The following is a 17,015-nucleotide window of genomic DNA, read 5'->3' on the forward strand; positions in this document are numbered from 1 at the left end:
GGTAAGTAAATTCTTGGTCCAGGTTTTAAAATCTTAGCATGGCTGTCCAAAAGATAGCACAAGAAAGGGTTCTGCAAAGGAGCTGATGTAACTGAGGCAAAGAAAGTTGCTGAGCAGGATTTTTAAGAGAATCAGTTCAAATTATAGTGCTTTAGTTCCTCAGTATAGTGAAGAACTTCTGTAATTATAAATATAATATAATATATTTATTAGAGGTTATAAAGGAAATGGTACAAGATAAAGAAATTTTAGTGTCAGAAGTAAGGGAAGAATGGGTCAAAAAGATGTGAGTCACCGGTGACAGGAAGAGTAGGTGGTCAGTTATGGCAGAAAATTACATTTTCTTGGGTGCGGGTGGGAATACCAACTGAAAGACTGTGGATAGTGACTCAAGGTTTGGTCTGCCACTCAGTCTGTACACATACTTATATATCCAGCTATTACTCTGAACTGTTGACAGATCTTTGTACATTGCTTTTGGGCTTTTTTTGGATTAAAGGTAATGAAATAGATGACATGTCTTTGACCTTTCCCTTTCCCCCCTAGTGTTGCGTTTTATCTCACTGGTTTTAAATGGTAAGTTATCTGAATCAGCTGGTGCATGGAGGGCAGGGGATGTCAGTTCTGTGCCTGGCAGCATGGAGGGGGCTGTTTCACAGCCTTGCTATTCCATGTGACACTTGATGGCAACGTCTGTGACTCGGAGGTGCTGCTTAGGTGTGGTTTACAAATGAAGATTGCCAGTCTATGAGCTCTCCCATAACCTACAGTTCCAGAAAATGTTGTCTAGGTCCTGGTAGAACTGTTCTCTCTGTTCCCTGTGCCTCATTTTGTTCTGGTATTGTGGTATGTTTTTCTTTCCTGTATCCGGTGCTCATCCGCTTAAGTCACTTTTCTTGTGCTTCACTGTTTAATTTTAATTTTTTTTAGAAAAACGGATATATGGAGGAATGTTTTTAAAATGCGTCAGCTGTTCCATGGTAATACCAATGAAATATTTTCTGGTTTCATTATGAGAAGTGATGAGAGTTCAGAATTTTGATAATGTAGTAGACTGTAGTAATTTCTTGGGGTAGGCTATAAACATTTTGAGTAGGCTCATATGTCAGCCAGTCTTTGTTTGCTATAAGGGATTCCTTTCCATATCTGCAGGGAACAAAAGTAAAACCAGGTCTTTAAAAATCACTGCACAGTAACAAGTCAGTCAATATATTTGTGTGGTTTTCTATTGAAAAATCCCTCCCCAGGTGGTGGATTTTGCATTTCCTTTGTTGAAGTTGATGAGAACTTCTTTGTATGTGAATTGATTCTGGTCACTTTTTAAACATCACCTCCTGAAGGGCGATGAAGCAGCAATTCCCAAATGTCACAAGTAAAGCAGATGAGGCAGAAAACTGGCTTGGCTGAGCAGGGATCTTCTCTTGGAAATAAGGCAGAAAAAGGGAGATGTGTGCAGAGTGGAAGCAAAGTCAGGTGACCTGGGATGAATACAGTGGTGCTGCTTGCCACTGCAGGGAGAAAATTCTTGTGGCTAAAGCTCAGCTGGAGTTGAAGCTGGCCAGAGCTGTGGGAGACAATAAGAAGAATTTTTAAAAATACATTAATGGCAATAGGCAAAATAACTGGCCTATTTACAGGATGAGGATGGTCACTGCAAACAGGGCCATGGACAAGGCAGAAGTGTTTAATGCATTCTTTGCCTTTGTCATCAACAAGGATGATGGACCAGGGGAGGATGGTGAAGGGTGGGAGATGTCCTGTGCAGGGCCAGGAGCTGGTATTGATGGTCCTTGTGGGTCCCTTCCAGCTCAGCATATTCTATGATTCTATGACGTATTCAAGAATTGAGCTCAATTAAAAAGAAATTAACACATAATTCTGCCTTACATGAAGAAATCTTTTTGTTCTGGGTGAAATGTAGTTTGCAAAATGAAGTGCACTGACTTTCTGACCATTGCAGAAATGTGTAGGCCTGTGTTTATGACTTGAGTTCTACACCAGTGTTTTCAAGCTGTAGCAGCAGAGATTTTTAAGGACATAGTATCCTAAATACCTGGGGGGTAGGAAATACTCTTCTGTGAGAACAGTCTGTTGGTTTCTATTTTGGTGCAAATCTGTGCATAATCAAAAAATCATTCTGGCAATCTACTCTGAGTTGATCTGTGTGGGCCAAAGCCATTCGGTAAAGTATCTACTGCCTGCTGCACCTTCTTGTAAGAAAAAGGAGTTTCTTAAGTCGCATGGTATTGACTAGGAAAAACAGAAATAGCAGGAAATTTTTGTAATGTTTTACAGAGTCTTTGAATCCTGATTACTCGGAAAGATTCCTTCTTTTCTGTGCTGCTGGAGGTTGTGCTTAGGACACTGTTGTTTGCTGTTCAAGTGTCTTAGGTCAACACATGTTTCCTGGTATGCAACTGTTGAGAAGTGGGGGGGGGTGTTTGCTTGTTTTTGGTTGTTTTTTTTTTTCTAATGTAACCCATACACACTTTGTCAAAGCTCATCTATTATTCTTTTAATGTTTTTCCAGTACTACATAGTTATTTTCAAATTTTCACTTAATTTGTTTGGAGTTTACAGCGAATACTTTTTGTATTATTTTTCTTTCGTATGATCTGTTTCATATTTGGGAGACTCAGGAATGTAGGAAACATTGATGCACCAGGAAGTGCTGCCTGCAGTGGGGTATTTCTGCTCATCTTGTATCATTTCTCCTGAGACAAATGAATGACTGTGCTAATATTTGTAGGCAGCTCTGCAGTCCTTGCTGCTCAGACGAGACCATCATGTCTGAGATGTTGTCATCGTTGCCGCTTATGCCGTGCTCACCATCCTACCGTCGGTGTCTCAGCCTTCCTGATAAACCAAATTTTAGTTTTACTAGCTTGAATTTTAGTGGGAGTGTATTGCTATGTTGTATGTTATTATTCCTCTACTGAAATGTTACCAGGCATTTTCTGTTGTTTAAAGCAAAAGCTTCAAACTTCTCGTGGCCTTGCAGGTGTCAATGTTGAACTCCTAATGCATTTTCTTCCTTAGGTTTCAGTCTCCTTTCAAGCCAGACCATAGCAGCAGTGGTTTGCTTGGCTCTGGGTAACTTCAAACAGTTTCAGAATCTTCTAAAGATGGCTTTTGCCAATATATTAATATTTTATTTTAGATTAGGAGAACAATGAAAGAGCCAAAAGTAGTTCATTATTTCCCTGAACCAGTGCAGAATTTATTTTTAGTAGTTAAGAAAAAATCCCAAACGTTTCAGGTGATTCCTGTATCATGAAGGAATAAGAAATCACTCTTTTAAAAGAACATGCTGTCCTTTTGGATAGCTGTATTGCACAAGTAATGTCCAAGGCAAAAGAGTGGGGTTTTTTTCTTGTTTTACTTTTTATTTTTCCTGCAGATGGCTTCCTCTTGGGTATAATTTGGAATAAAATTCAGTACTGTTAAGTGTTTTGGCTCTTTATTTTATTCAAAGTATGTAAGACATTACAGATGCCTTGAAATATTTCTATTTCCTCTCTATGCTTGTGGGACAATAGAAGGGAACCCCCCATGGTTGATTGGTGTTTCTATTTTTATATAAAAGAGTACCACTAACATTTGATTAATTTGGGGAAGGAAACATGTTATTTAATTTTTTTTCAATTAGATCGTAATATTTACAATGTAATTTTCCATGTATTAATTCCAACTATTCAATTGCATATTCTATTGTGTAGTAATTATTTCGTAATAATTTGACATGCATAATAATAACAATAATGTATTTCTCCCACCTCTTGTGCTATTTGGATGATAAAGATGTGGTTGCTATTTCTGTTCCCTGTGTTTTATGAGAGGATCTGCAATTGTTGATGTTCAGAAATGTTTAGTTTCAAAGAACAATAAGGTCAGCCCAGGTCCCTATGGATATAATGGACTGGAATTCTTAAGAAGTAAAGAAAAGGCCCTTTCTGGGCATCCTGTCCCTGCAGAGGGCACTTTCATGCAGTTGAAGTGCACTGCTTACATTTTGTCTGCACTTGTTAACCCACTTGGGACAGAGGGGGAAATGCATGGTTTTTCTGAACACTGAAGTTACCAGCTTTCATTTTTCAATTCTCTTAATGTGGCATTGTCTTAATTAATTACCAGTAAATGATGTTTATAAGCAGTAAACCCTTATGCAAGTATAATTTGACCAATTATTTTGCATTAAATTATGAAGGCAAGATAGAATTATCTAATCCCTACCAATCCACTTGAAAAATATTTATTCCTTCATATACAATCCTACTCAAATCTTTCCAAGAACTAAATTGTATGGTATGAAATGATATAATGTTTTGGATATGTTGCACACAAGCAATGAAGTTTTCCTTCTTTTTAAAACCTATCAGCTTATTAACAAAAAATTTTCCCCCTCTTTTTGGCTTCATGGAGGAGACCATATGTGATATGTCAGCTTATTTAGTCTGACCAGAGTCTATTAATTAGCACCCCTGATTTGTGATACAATGTCCAGCAATTCTAGCTATTCCAGCTAGTTTCAGTCCTGTCCAGTTTGATAGTGTTCTTGAGATTAGGATGAAACCAGAGCATCTCCTGAGCTTAAGGGAATTGATTACACTGATGATGCTAACATGCCATATGCTACAAAAGAAAACAAACAAGTAAAGTAAATCCCTGAATCCCTCTCAGCTTGATTTGGTAGAAAATTTCATCTCAGCTCTTGATTTGGCATGCAGTTTATAGTCACATCAGGAAGACAGGCCAGCCAGACTCCTCTGGAGAGCCTGCCAGCCCCATGGAGTGCTGGATGGCTGCCACTGGCTCTCTTGCAAAAACTCCCATGTCCAATTAGGTATCCAGGTGGAAGTGCTGTCTAAATCTCTCTGCTTGAGTGGTTGAAGCTCTGAAGGATGAGATCTGATTATAGCTGTGTAATAATGGAAAGCTCCAAGTGATAGGAGCACGTTCAGCCCCTGAAAGTTTCAGAACAAGAGGCTTCATGTGCAGATTTCCAGCTCCCTCACGGGCCTGAACTGACTTGTGCTGACACATGTGGACAAAATAATTTCTTCCAAAAGCTGTTCAATTTTACTTGAAGGACTCCAGCTCCAGCTGAGAGAAGCATAATGCTTACCCTTATAACCTGACTATTTTCCATCCCCATACTGACTAGAGTATGAGATCTTATTTAGAGATTTGAATATTTATGATAATAAATTCTGAACACTTAAATGAAATCCTCTAACTAGCAAATACCTTATCTACAAATAACCACTCTAATGTGTTTCTCAACTCTCTGCAGTAAACTCCAAAAGCTGAGCTCTTGTAAACTTATGATATGACACTTGTTTTCCAGCACAAGTGTTGGGGCTTTTTTTTTTTCTTACTTGGAAAATTCTCTTTGTATTCTCTACACCATGTTCCAAAGTGATTTTTTTGGCAGGTCTGTGCCTGCCCAGTTAGGAAACATTGGACAGGATGAGGCTTTTTAGCTGGGACCAGGGTTGGGTATTAGATGATACTTCTTCAGTAGAGGTGCCTTCACTGATGTGTGTCACTGGTAACAAAGATAGGTTATCTTTTCCAGTCCCTCAGCAAGCTTGTCTTTAATCTATGGAATGGGTTTTTAAAAATAAAATTGCCACAAAGCATCAAATCACTTTTAAGAAAGAAAAAGATCCAGGTATACTTATGTGATTATGACTGTATTTATTAGCTGCATTATATTGCTATTCCCCACCCTGAAAAAAACGTTTTAATTCCTTGCTTTTTAGAGAAACGTATCAGTCGTCATTCTGTTTGTATCTTGATTTTGGCTCTGATGCAGCTTTAAATTGCCTTCTGCTCATTTACCTGAGTTAGCTGTTGTGCTGTCCTATGGACATTCCTTTTCACCCTCTTAAAGCATAAAAATTGTCTTTGGTGTCTGGGCCTCTGGGAATTCCTCCTTTTGGACTACTGAGTTTAGTGGTAAAGAACTCCTCAGTTCTTTTCTGCTGCATGCAAGTTACTTGAGCGAGTTTGCTTGAAAATACTGACTTTTATCAGAGGTGCTCAAATTCTCTCTAAGATTTTTTTTTTTAAATTCCAGTAACATCTTGCAACAAAGTCTGCTCCCCCATAAAAGCTTGTCATGCTCTGTTTTAATTGCCATGTGGTGGAGCACAGAGAACATGAAGCTGCAGTCCTGTGGCGATTGTGCAAAGCTCCAGTTTAGCATGTTGTCCAAACGTGGAGTGCGCTGGAGAGCTGCCAGAAGGGAGGAAAAGGGGCTGCCATGAATAGATAGGAGCTTAGGAGCACAAACTTCCTCAGTGCCAAACCTGTCAAGCTTCATTCTGATGAGTTTTGGACTCTCACAGTGCAGAAACTGCTAAATTCAGCAAGCCTACCTGGAGGAAATAGTCTCTTGCTCCAAGTAGCCGTTTCCTGGCATGCCAGCTGTGCACATGGAAGCATCTGCAGTGGCACAAAGCCTTTTTGTTTACTTGGGGCTTTTGGCAGACACGCTCTCTTGCCACAGCCCTGAGAGATATCCTGTAGTGCAGGCCAACACTCATGCCCACTGCTTAGCTGACAACAATCATGCAGGTCCCAGCGCTGTGGGAAGAGAGCACAAGTATGTCTCATGTTGTTGATCCCAGTTCTCTTCACAGGAAACTGAAACTCAGTGGAAAGCACCAAACTTTTCAGCTGTCTTTTCATCCTACTTGTTTTACTGTATTCCTGGTGAGAATGCTGACAGGAAATACATTCCATATTTTTCTTAATTAGCAGTGGAAATGCAGAATTCAGTAGTAGCAAGCAGTGTACAGAACTTCATTGGTGGAATATGTTCATATTGCAATCCAGTTGTTTGGTGCTTTTTATTTTAGCTCCCAGCCTAGTCTTTCACTTATATGTTTCTTTGTGAGAATTTTAGTCACATTTAATTTTACTATGTTTATGTACTTACTCTTCTGTTTCCTTGTAGAAACTCACACCTGCAAAAGGGGAAATCAATTGTGACCTTAAGTGGGAAACAATAATATGACTCATATAAGAAGTATTGTTAAATTCCCAAAATTAACAGACCAGCAATGTACTGCCCTTTCTATAGTTTCCTTTGTTTATTTTTAATTTAACTTCTCCTGGCTGAGTCAAGCTTTTGGTGCAGGGATCTGCTGTAGTTCTTTCTGTCCTTTGCATCTCTGAGGATGTGAGGCTGGTGGAGCAGGCAGTGTCCGGGCTGGTGCTGCTGGGAATGGCTGCGTGTGACAAGGTGGAGGTTTTAGGAGTGTCCCCTCCCTTCAGACCTTCCACCACTGACATGGTTACATGGCTCCCGCTGGCCTAGGCCAGTGCCAAACCTTTTAAACTCCCCCAGTTGCATCATGAAGGGATATACTTAAAAAATAAATTGGTTATCACTTTGCACTGAGCACTTTTTTTAGAGAGTTTAAGGTATGCATTAATTACCCTTTTTGTGGTTTGCTCCACAACTGTATTTCTGCTATTTTAAGAGCAAATTCTGACATCAAATTAATTTGCCTGTTTCAAGACTTCCTGTTCTGTATTCTGTCATCTTGAGGCTGTTGATATCTCTTTTGAGTCCCTTAAGTCTATTTTGCTGCAGCAGTCCCAGGCCTTTCGGTGGCTGGGTCTTTGTCAGGTCACATCAATGTTCTTTGCAGTGTTCCCTGCACTGCTGTGTGCTTACACACACTGCCCCCAGCTCCCACGTGCTTTTTTCTGAGTGTTGAGACTTGAACCCATCCCTGGCATATTATTCTAAGGAGTTAAAAGATGATGGATGCAAAAATCCTGACATATATTAGCACAAAGCTGCTTGTGCTTTTTTATGACTGCTAGAGAGCAGCAGCCTATCTCCAGACTGTAGCATGCTATTATCAGTGTGGTTTAATGTCTGAATCTGCAGGTGTGAGTGATAAAAATGAGATAATGAGGATGTTGTGTATTATGGTAGTATTTTATAGAACATTGACCTGAGTTATCTGGAGTAGTATTAATCATTAACATAAATCAAAATTTATGTTCATGTAAATTGCTTACTGTGTGCCAGTTGTAATTGTTGAGTGATGCATGTTAGTTACCCTGCCTTTTTTTTTTTTTTTTTTTTTTTTGGGACACTCAACCAATGCCATAATTGCACATGCTGTATGTATTTTAAAGCTAATTTATAGTTTATCTAGTAAATGAGTTGGGAAGTCACTGAAGACTGGGAAATGTTTATGGCTACTGCCAGAAGAGAAAAAGAAGGAAGGAGAGAGAGAAGAGGAGCAAAAAGAGTGCAATAGACAAGGTTAATATTTCATACTTCACTGATAATTATGCAGAAAATGCTCAATTATGTTTTTAAATAGAAACTGTATTTCTAGGCTTGTCTACCTCAGATGACTACTGATCTTTTAAAAGGTCAGGGATCATTAAAGATAGGAATAAAACCAAGCCCCAAAACAAAAAAGCAAGCAAAAAACCCTTCCCAAACAAATTAACAGTTAGCACAGTGTCACAATGCATTTTCAAAATCACTCCTGAAAAATGGTTGTTGAAAAGGCTAAGAGGGACACACATGCTTCTTTATCTACTTCTTGATGAAAATTAAAACACAAGCATTTAATACAAGGAATCAGTTTCTTTGATAGTCTTATCATTTTATACTCCTTCTTCAAGTATTCTAAATATCAGAAATTTTCCTTCCATACTGTCTTTTTGTCTATAACACAGTGCACACTAGAACTGTATTATTCTGTACTTACTAACCTGTGACTGAAGTATACATTTCTAAAGTCATGTCTTACTTGGATTTATTGCTGCGTTGTAATTGTCTTTTCTGCTTTCACATTGAACAATTAATTTCCAGACTTCTCTTATTCCTTTGGCCTGTGGTACCATTGGCAGCAATTGTTGCTGACCAGCAAAGATTGCTTTGTAAAAGGAATTCTGAAGGCAGGCCCTGTGTTCCTGAATTTCAGGTGCAAGGCCCAAGTTTAAATTTATGACTTCCTAACTGTTTGATGAAGTTTAAAATGTGTGTTTTTAAAAAAGTACCTAGAATTCTCTGGTGTAAAGCATGTGCTTCAGACACAAATGTTTGGATATTTGGGTTGCCATACTGATGTACATCTGAGAATTCCTGCTTGTTGTACACAGCTATCTTGCTCACTTTACCTGAGGTAGCCCAGAGCAGTGTTGGGTTTTGCTGTGGGTGGGTGTGGTAAAAGAAGATTCTGGGTCCAAGGGTCTCAGAATTTTTAAATTTCCATAAGATTATTTTGATAACTCTCCGCTGGAAACAACAGGATGGACTGCTGTTTAAATAGGTTAAAAAAATAAAAAAATTATTTGCACAAGCCTGCCATTTCCACATTCTTACTAAACTTCATTAGAATAGAGATGTTGGAAGTTTGTTTTGTGAAGAAAACCCCATTCAATGCCATTATTAATCCTGTACTATTTCTGAAATAAAGGCATTAGCTTGCAGTACTTATTCATAAATCACCATTTCTGTAGTCTAGCCTGATTTTGTTCAGAAATGGTCAGAAGAGTATTTGACAGCTTTTTGTTGTTGTTGTTTTAAATAAGCCACTGGAATGGCAATACTAAGTGTTCTGAAAACACAAGAAGGAACTGTTTTCCCAGTGGGTGTAGTTTTCTTTCTAAAAGCCAGTTCAGTTTTGGTTTATTTTTTTTTCTCAGAAGATAAACTAGGAGTACAGTTGCTGCATAAATGCTTTTTACAAATTTGGGTTTTCATTATAGCAGCTCATTGAGGGAAGGTGTTTAAAATGACAAAATGAGCTTTGAAAAAGGCAAAGCAATGAACTTGAAACTGTTTTTTTTTTCCAAGTGCTTGTGTAGATGTGCACCCAGGATTATATATTTACTGGTGTGTGGGGGAGTTGATGGATTTCAGAAAAAGACTTTTCTGTCTTGGACTTTGGAGGATGAGCTGACTGGTTTTAATTGAGATGTTCCTGCATATTTTAGGTTTTCTGGCTTTGTGGAACTTTGCTGCAGGGTCTCTGTGACAAGCTTGAGCAGCTGTTATTGAGGATCACTGCAATGTGCAGCTCCAGTGAGAGAATTCCTGGTCTGTCCCTTGTGCAGGATTAGTGCCACTGAGAGACCCTTCAGCAACTTTCAGCCTTGGGAAGCTCAAGAATGTGGTTGTGGATCTTCCCTGTGCAGGGAAATGTTTCTTAGTGTCTGTTTTTATGTGGCTTTAAGGGTTTGAGTGAGGAGCTGAGGTGGAAATGTCCTCAGCACCTGGGCAGTCTGTCCCAGGCAGAGAGGGAAGGGTTATTCACCTGGAATATATATAATTCACAGGTGCCTCAAGGTGATTATGTAAAGGTTCCTCTTGGAGAATTCTGCATTTCAGTACATTCCAAGGTAGAAATTTTAAGAAGGCCTTTATTTTTTATTTCTTTAGAGCTTTAGGATTAAAAGCTATTATTTTCTTTGTGAGTTTAATTGTTTAGAGTTGATCTCCAGAATATTCTGCAACACTGCAAATTGACTTTTACCTGCAAATAATTTGGAGTGTATTTTAAGTACTCTGATTTTATTTTAGAGCAGGGTAAGGATAAGTACATGGTTTCTTAGATACAAGGCAAGAAGCTGTTACAAAATTGAGTCTATATTTTGTGTTCTGTTTACATCCAGAGAGATCCAAAAGCTCTGAGTGTTTCTTCATATTTACAGATTCATAACAGTGTTTTTTTTATCACACCACTGAGCATTGTAATTGTTTTGTTTTAAGTAGAGGTATGCATCTGAGAAGGAAAGTTCCCTTTGCCAAAATTCCATACATAAGTGAACGGAGAAATGGTGAAATACTCAGCAGCTGGTGCTAGGTCATGCAAGTCCAGATGGAACAAACTTCCTTCACATAATGTCCAGAACTTGGTTCTTTATTTTTAGAGAGATTTGCAGGAAAGATGATGATGATACATGTTAAAAACAAAGCACAGTTACTTGAATAGTAAGAACCTACAGAAGCAGCGTTAAGAAAATGAATCTTTGTGCCCAGAGTGATTTAAGGGAGAATTCAATATTTGGTGAAAGAGTTGAATTAGAAAGGAAAGTGGATATCTCTGTCAGATGTTTTAAATTTTAAAATAATTTTGGGATCTTGTAATTCACATTTTGTCAATGAAGTTCAAGTGTTTTCTATTTTATGTGCATCCTAGATAGCTTTGGATTTTATTTGACGAGGAACAAGTGCACAAATATATTTTGAAGAAAAAGTACAGTGTGAGAAAATATCTTAAATATAATTATTCAAGTACAGGATTCTGTCACAGAGCTTGTCTTCTGCACTGTGTAAACCCTTCACAAAATGCTTCACGAAATGACTTGCAAAGAATGTTTCATGCTGTAAACTTTCTGAACAAGCTTTTTTCCCTTTCTCCCTCGGTCATGCCATTGGAGGTGGTGGATTTCTGATGGAAAGCTGACCAGATCATTGATACAGAAAACAATGTAAAGTGCAGAGAGAGCAGTCTGTGGCTGCACAGACCCAACTAGAATATTGGTTCGAGTTTTTGTTGTGGACTTGGTTGCGCTCAGGCTGCAAGGCCAGAAGAAAATGATGAATTTCTAATGTGCAATTCAGCAGCTGGGTCATTTCTGATCAAATTTCTGAGATATGGATATTTTAGTTTCACCATGGTAAGGATACAAAGGACTAACATTTTTCTTTAATAAAACTTGAACACTTCAGAATTACTGTTTATTATAATTATATTTAATCTTCATATTCACAGTAACCAATAACTATTCTTCCTACAAATTCTAAATCCTTCAGTGCTTTAATAGAAATTGTGACAACTTCAACATTTTCTTTAATTTTTCAACAGACTTTTAAGTGCTCCTTGGGGAAGTTTTCATGGCCTCAAATGACTGGGTGTTTAAGCCCATCTTTGGATACACCCCAGCATCTCAAAGTCCTTTTTCAAGTGAGAGCACTCAGGAGGATCTACTCCATGACCTGTCCCTTCCCATTCAGAATGTGCTAGAATTCTGGATACCAAAGCTGTGTACAGTGTATCTAGGGGATATGCTGATTTATGCAAATTATTTATTTCAATAGAGAGGACAAGGCAGGCAGTAGCAGTACAGCTGTGACTCTAGCTTAGAGAGAGGGAAGAAATCTATGAATCAAGCGAAGATGATGTGTTTAGCTTATAAAAATCAGAAGAAAGAAATGTCACTTTTAAACTGATTAATCATGTCTAGACTTTAGCAAGAAGGCTTGTGGTGATGACATACAAATTTTTCAAAGGTAACAAACCCAGTTACACTGGTTTAAAACACCATGCATCATTTTAAAATCTGTCTGATTTCTTGTTTAGTCTGAAAGCATTTGTGGGAATAATTAAGAGAAAGTTCTTTGCTTCAGTGGGCACCTGCAGTTTCAGACAATGCATAAAGTGTAATTTCAGCACCTGCAGTGTAAAATGTGTTGCATATTCTTCAGTGCAATTTCTGCATATCTGCAGCACATTTTAGAAGGCAATCAGGTGTGTAATATGGAGTCTGTTTGAAGCACTTGCCCAATATTAGGGGCTCATTCTTACAAATTTTATGTTGGACATTCTGCTTCATTCTTTTTTTCACAGTCTTCTATAGAAGTTGTAGTCGGCTTCCAAGAATTCTGGCAAATAAGTGAAACAATGTGGAAGCATGTTGGTTCTTAAACTATTGGGTTTTTTCTTGTTTACTGGAGAAGCCACATGACCTTTGGATTATATTCACAGTGGTGCTTTTGTCTGTTTTGGTAAAGCATCTGGTTTGGTAAGGAAACATTTTCCTGTTCTTAGTAGCCAGAGAGTGCTGGTACTCATCCTGGAGGGTAACTTGTATTTATACTAGTTTGGAAAGTTCTTTTCAATGTTGCTTGCATTTCAAATATTGTGCTAATATTTATTACCTTATTTTAAGGAAACTGAAAAACAGTCATTGTTTAATCTCTTGGGGGAGCCTGTTGTCTTTATCCTCAATCTCTTTATTTATAAATTCCTTCTAGTTTTTTTGAAAACACAAACTCTCTGTGTAGCCAGTGGATGTACTCTACTTCAGCTGTTTTCCTCAGCAATCACCAATTGTTGTTTTCTAGCAAAATAGTTAAATCTAGAAAGCGTGCTTTGATACCTGTTGAAAGCTGACTTAGGACAGAAGCTAGATGGAGTTAAAGTAGGAATTTTTTAAAAGGCTTCAATGAATCCACCTTAGGCAGCACAAGAGCCCAGCCAGGGCTACACCCAAGATGAACCAAAATGGTCACAAAAATGGATGACTGGTCATGGGGTCTCTCACTTCTGTAACTTCTGGTCCATTTGCATACTGGAATTAATTGCCCACTTACAGCTTCAGCTCATGAGGTCCCATCCTTCTTGTTTCTCTCTCTTCAGTCCACGTTGTTTATGCTCTTGGGCCTGAAATTTGGATCATTTGCCCTTGGTCCCCAGCTAGAGAAGGAATTGTTTTGTCCCCCTACTCTGTGAAGTTCTACTCTCACTATCTACTCTCACTATTTCTAATATGAACTACACACCAAAGTAGTACAGAACCTGAAAAACATAAAAGCTAAAGCCTGAGGCATCCTTTTGTACGCAAGATCACTTAGAAATTGGGGAGAATTCTCACCTGCACCATGAGAAGGTTTTAGACATACAGAGATTGAGAGATTGCTATAGACAGCAGCTTGCCCAGATCCAAAATCTCCTCTGGCAGTTAAAAGTTTACCTGTAGGGCTTCCCTTTGCATTTCCCAGTTTACAGGGCAGAGGTTGGTATAAATTTTATGTAGCAGACATGCTAATAATGCATTTTTCCAATAAAAAGAAATGTTTTCAAATAATACCAAAGCACCTCTGTGCCTTTAGTAGGGAAGGGTTTGGAATGGGCAGAGTGGGGCTTTGTCCAGGAACTCCAGACTTTCCAAAATCTGAGAGATTGTTGTTTCCAGGTGTGAGATGGGCATCACCTGTGGAGCTGAAAGGCAGTGGCATCAGCAAGGAGCTCCTGTCAGAACTGGGAGACTGGGCTGATCTGAAGGAGTGTTGAGATTTTGAACTCGAGTGCTTGGACCTTAAGAAGCCTGGGAGCTGCATGAACAGCCTTAATTTGACCTACCTTGTATGAATAATTTGGTTTTAATGGCATAGCATGGAAAGGTTTTATTTATTATTAGGCCCTTGCTGCATTCTTTGCATTTTGGCTCATATTTATTGAGCAAAGAGCAATTCACAGTTTTGGGGGTTATCTTGTTGAACTGTGGATTCCAGGCTTCATTTATTACACAGACACCCCTCAAACTTTGCAATTCGTAGAGAACTTTTAATGATTTTTTACTGTCAACGTTTTTAGTGATGTTTTTGTTATAATGTCTGTATATATTGGCCATATTACATTATCTTTATAGCAGTCCTGCAAGATTAATAGCCATATCTTCTTATTTTTAACTGACGTGGGATGAAAAACAAAAGGAGATTAGGCAGTGTTATTAAAATCATGGACTAATACTGGATGCTTAGCTTGGAATGACGAGGATGTCTTTTCACAGAGTACTTTTTGATGTTCAGAGCAGTTATTCTCAGATGTAGAAGGGAGTGCTTAGCACTTCTAAGGCTACAGACTCATAAGTGTTAAGCTGACTATCTAGAATTTGAAGAATGTTTCATGAGAAAACTTTGGTTTTGAAGATTTTCCCAGGATCATAAAATAAACTGTATATCAGAGGCAGAGTTTTAACTGGTGTTCACCTAAGATCACCCAGGTTTTATGGTAGAGGTTCTAAAGATGAATCTGTAGAAAATGTTTGTTTACAACTTATTCTTCATGCTCTTTCAGTCTTTAATATCTGTCTGGAGGAATGAAGCAATTCTGGAAACTTGAGATTTTGACCTATCTGTTTGGTTCCTTTGGTATCTGCATTGTTTAACAATTCTAGGAATTTACTGTGGTTTTTTATTATTGTTATTACTCCTAATACATACTGGGGTTATTGCTTTTGTGGTCTAAATTCTAGGTTTATAATTTTGCTATTAGAAACGTACTTGTGATTTTTTTGTGGATGTGACTTTAGCCTTCAGTAAAAGAAAGGAGGGGTACAGTATTCTATAAAGGTCATCTCAGGTATCTTCAGCAAACTGATCCCTGAATTTCAGCACCCTCTTGCATTAAAGAGTATTTATTTAAAAAGGAAAAACAGACCTCACAATTTTCACTTTGCTGTCGAGCTGTGGTTCTCTGTTCATGCTGCTTGTGCGTGTAAAATTTCAAATGTTTACAATGAAGTTTACAGAAGTAATGAATACATAGGTGAAAAACATTCTTCTATAATATTATTTTCAGGAGTGAGTACTGAACTCCCTTTCCATTTTGCAAGTAGGTGCAAAATATATATATATCTATGTTTGAGTAGATAAATTATTGGTGAAGTAAGTGAAGAAATTAAAAATGTAGAGAAGTTTTAAGACACAAGAATTTTAGCTTCAGATTCTAACCTTTTATCCGAATGAGATCTGCTTCATGTGTGAATTTATTCCTGTTATTTCCTGTTCAATACCGCAAAGATGCTCTTGAATGCTGACTGTATTTAAAGGAATACATTTTCTTTTATAGTGTTTATTCTCTCCCTTGATGTTTATGGAGCTAAATTTATCTCAGTCTTACCGAGTTCAAGACACATTGGATTTTCCCCATTTTCTTCAAATTTTGCAGCCCTGAATGTGTTCGCTTTAAACAAAACGATCCTTGATAATGCTGAAATATTTTTCACATTTCTGAAAACAGCTGGTGTCACAGCTTACCTGTGTCTGTTTGCTCCCTTAGTTTTGCCAGCCTGGAGGATGGCAGCTTTCCAAGGAGAGGAAACAGCCAACGTTCTTTGTGGTGGTTTTGACTGACATCGACTCAGAGAGGCACTACTGCTCCTGCCTGACTTTCTATGAAGCAGAGATTAACCTGCAGGTAAGAGATTTACAGCAAGAAACAGAAATGCACCAAGAAGTGCCTACAAACAGTGGATCAGTGTCATACAGAGCAACTCAAGAAAATATTTTGTTGCTCCTGCTAAGGGTGTATTTCTCTGTCCTACAGAAATCCATGTGTTTTTGCAAAAGGTGAGATTGAGGCACTTCTTTGTGTGTTTGGAGTTTTTATCTGCCTTGAAACAAACAAACAAAAAAATAACCAGCCAAAAACACACATCATAGTATTTATTTTCTCCACCACATTTTTCTTTTCAAATGGGATAAGCAATATGGTGTTCCTTTCATTTCCTTTCATGTTTGACATAGCATGGATGAGTCTCAGCCTTGTTCTAGACAAGGTTTGTTAACATCTGCTCCCTCTGCTGGCCTGCTCCGTCAGAACTGATGTGCACAAGGATGCTGGAATGCACATCCATAATTCTGAAAGCCCATTTACTGGCAAGATTTTAAAATCTGATAGAATAATTTTTCAGTTTTTAGTTGGGTCTGATTTGAGGTGTCAGCTACTTGGCACTGTTTGTTTTTAAACATGTATTTAATTATTTTTTGGCAACCTGTCTTTCAAAAATACATTTTGTTTCCTATTTGATGTAAAGTGCTTCACAGAATATCTGCTGTGACTTAATACTTGAAATTTTTAGAGTCTGAAACCTAGGGAAAACCTAATCCAATATGTAATTGCAGACTGCCATTGTTATGTTTTGAAATATCTTCTTTCCTATGTGAAAATTAAAAAAATAAGTGAAACCTTGGCACTAAATATAATGGAATTAGCTGAGATTAAATGAATAGCTGAGTAAAGTAACTTCTTGTTCTTTTAGTGAGGAACTGTATCATTATTGATTATTTTAAGAAAATGTTTTTAATAATCCAGGATCACTATATTAATTTAATACCAGAGTTGAAAGATTACCCTGTTTGTAGAATAATTGAAAGATGTGTAGTAGTAATAATAATAATAATGGTGTGGTTTTTCTGGGCACAGCTGGAAGCCAAAGAATAATAGTTATTCTCATTTCAT

The 17,015-nt window shown here is 37.9% G+C and overlaps 1 protein-coding gene across 5 annotated transcripts in view; it reads left to right on the forward strand.

Moving 5' to 3' along the window:
* Positions 1-17,015, forward strand: part of SBF2 (SET binding factor 2) — a 230,197-nt gene that overhangs the window by 82,085 nt on the left and 131,097 nt on the right. For all 5 annotated transcript variants that reach the window (XM_021529470.4, XM_085580076.1, XM_021529472.4 and 2 more), the window contains exon 3: positions 15,834-15,971. In XM_021529470.4, coding sequence (XP_021385145.3) covers positions 15,834-15,971 — 138 coding nt within the window. The remainder of the gene's footprint in view (positions 1-15,833; positions 15,972-17,015) is intronic.

This window comes from Lonchura striata, chromosome 5 (assembly GCF_050655825.1).
Source record: "Lonchura striata isolate lonStrDom1 chromosome 5, ASM5065582v1, whole genome shotgun sequence".
In the NCBI taxonomy this organism is placed as follows: domain Eukaryota; kingdom Metazoa; phylum Chordata; class Aves; order Passeriformes; family Estrildidae; genus Lonchura; species Lonchura striata.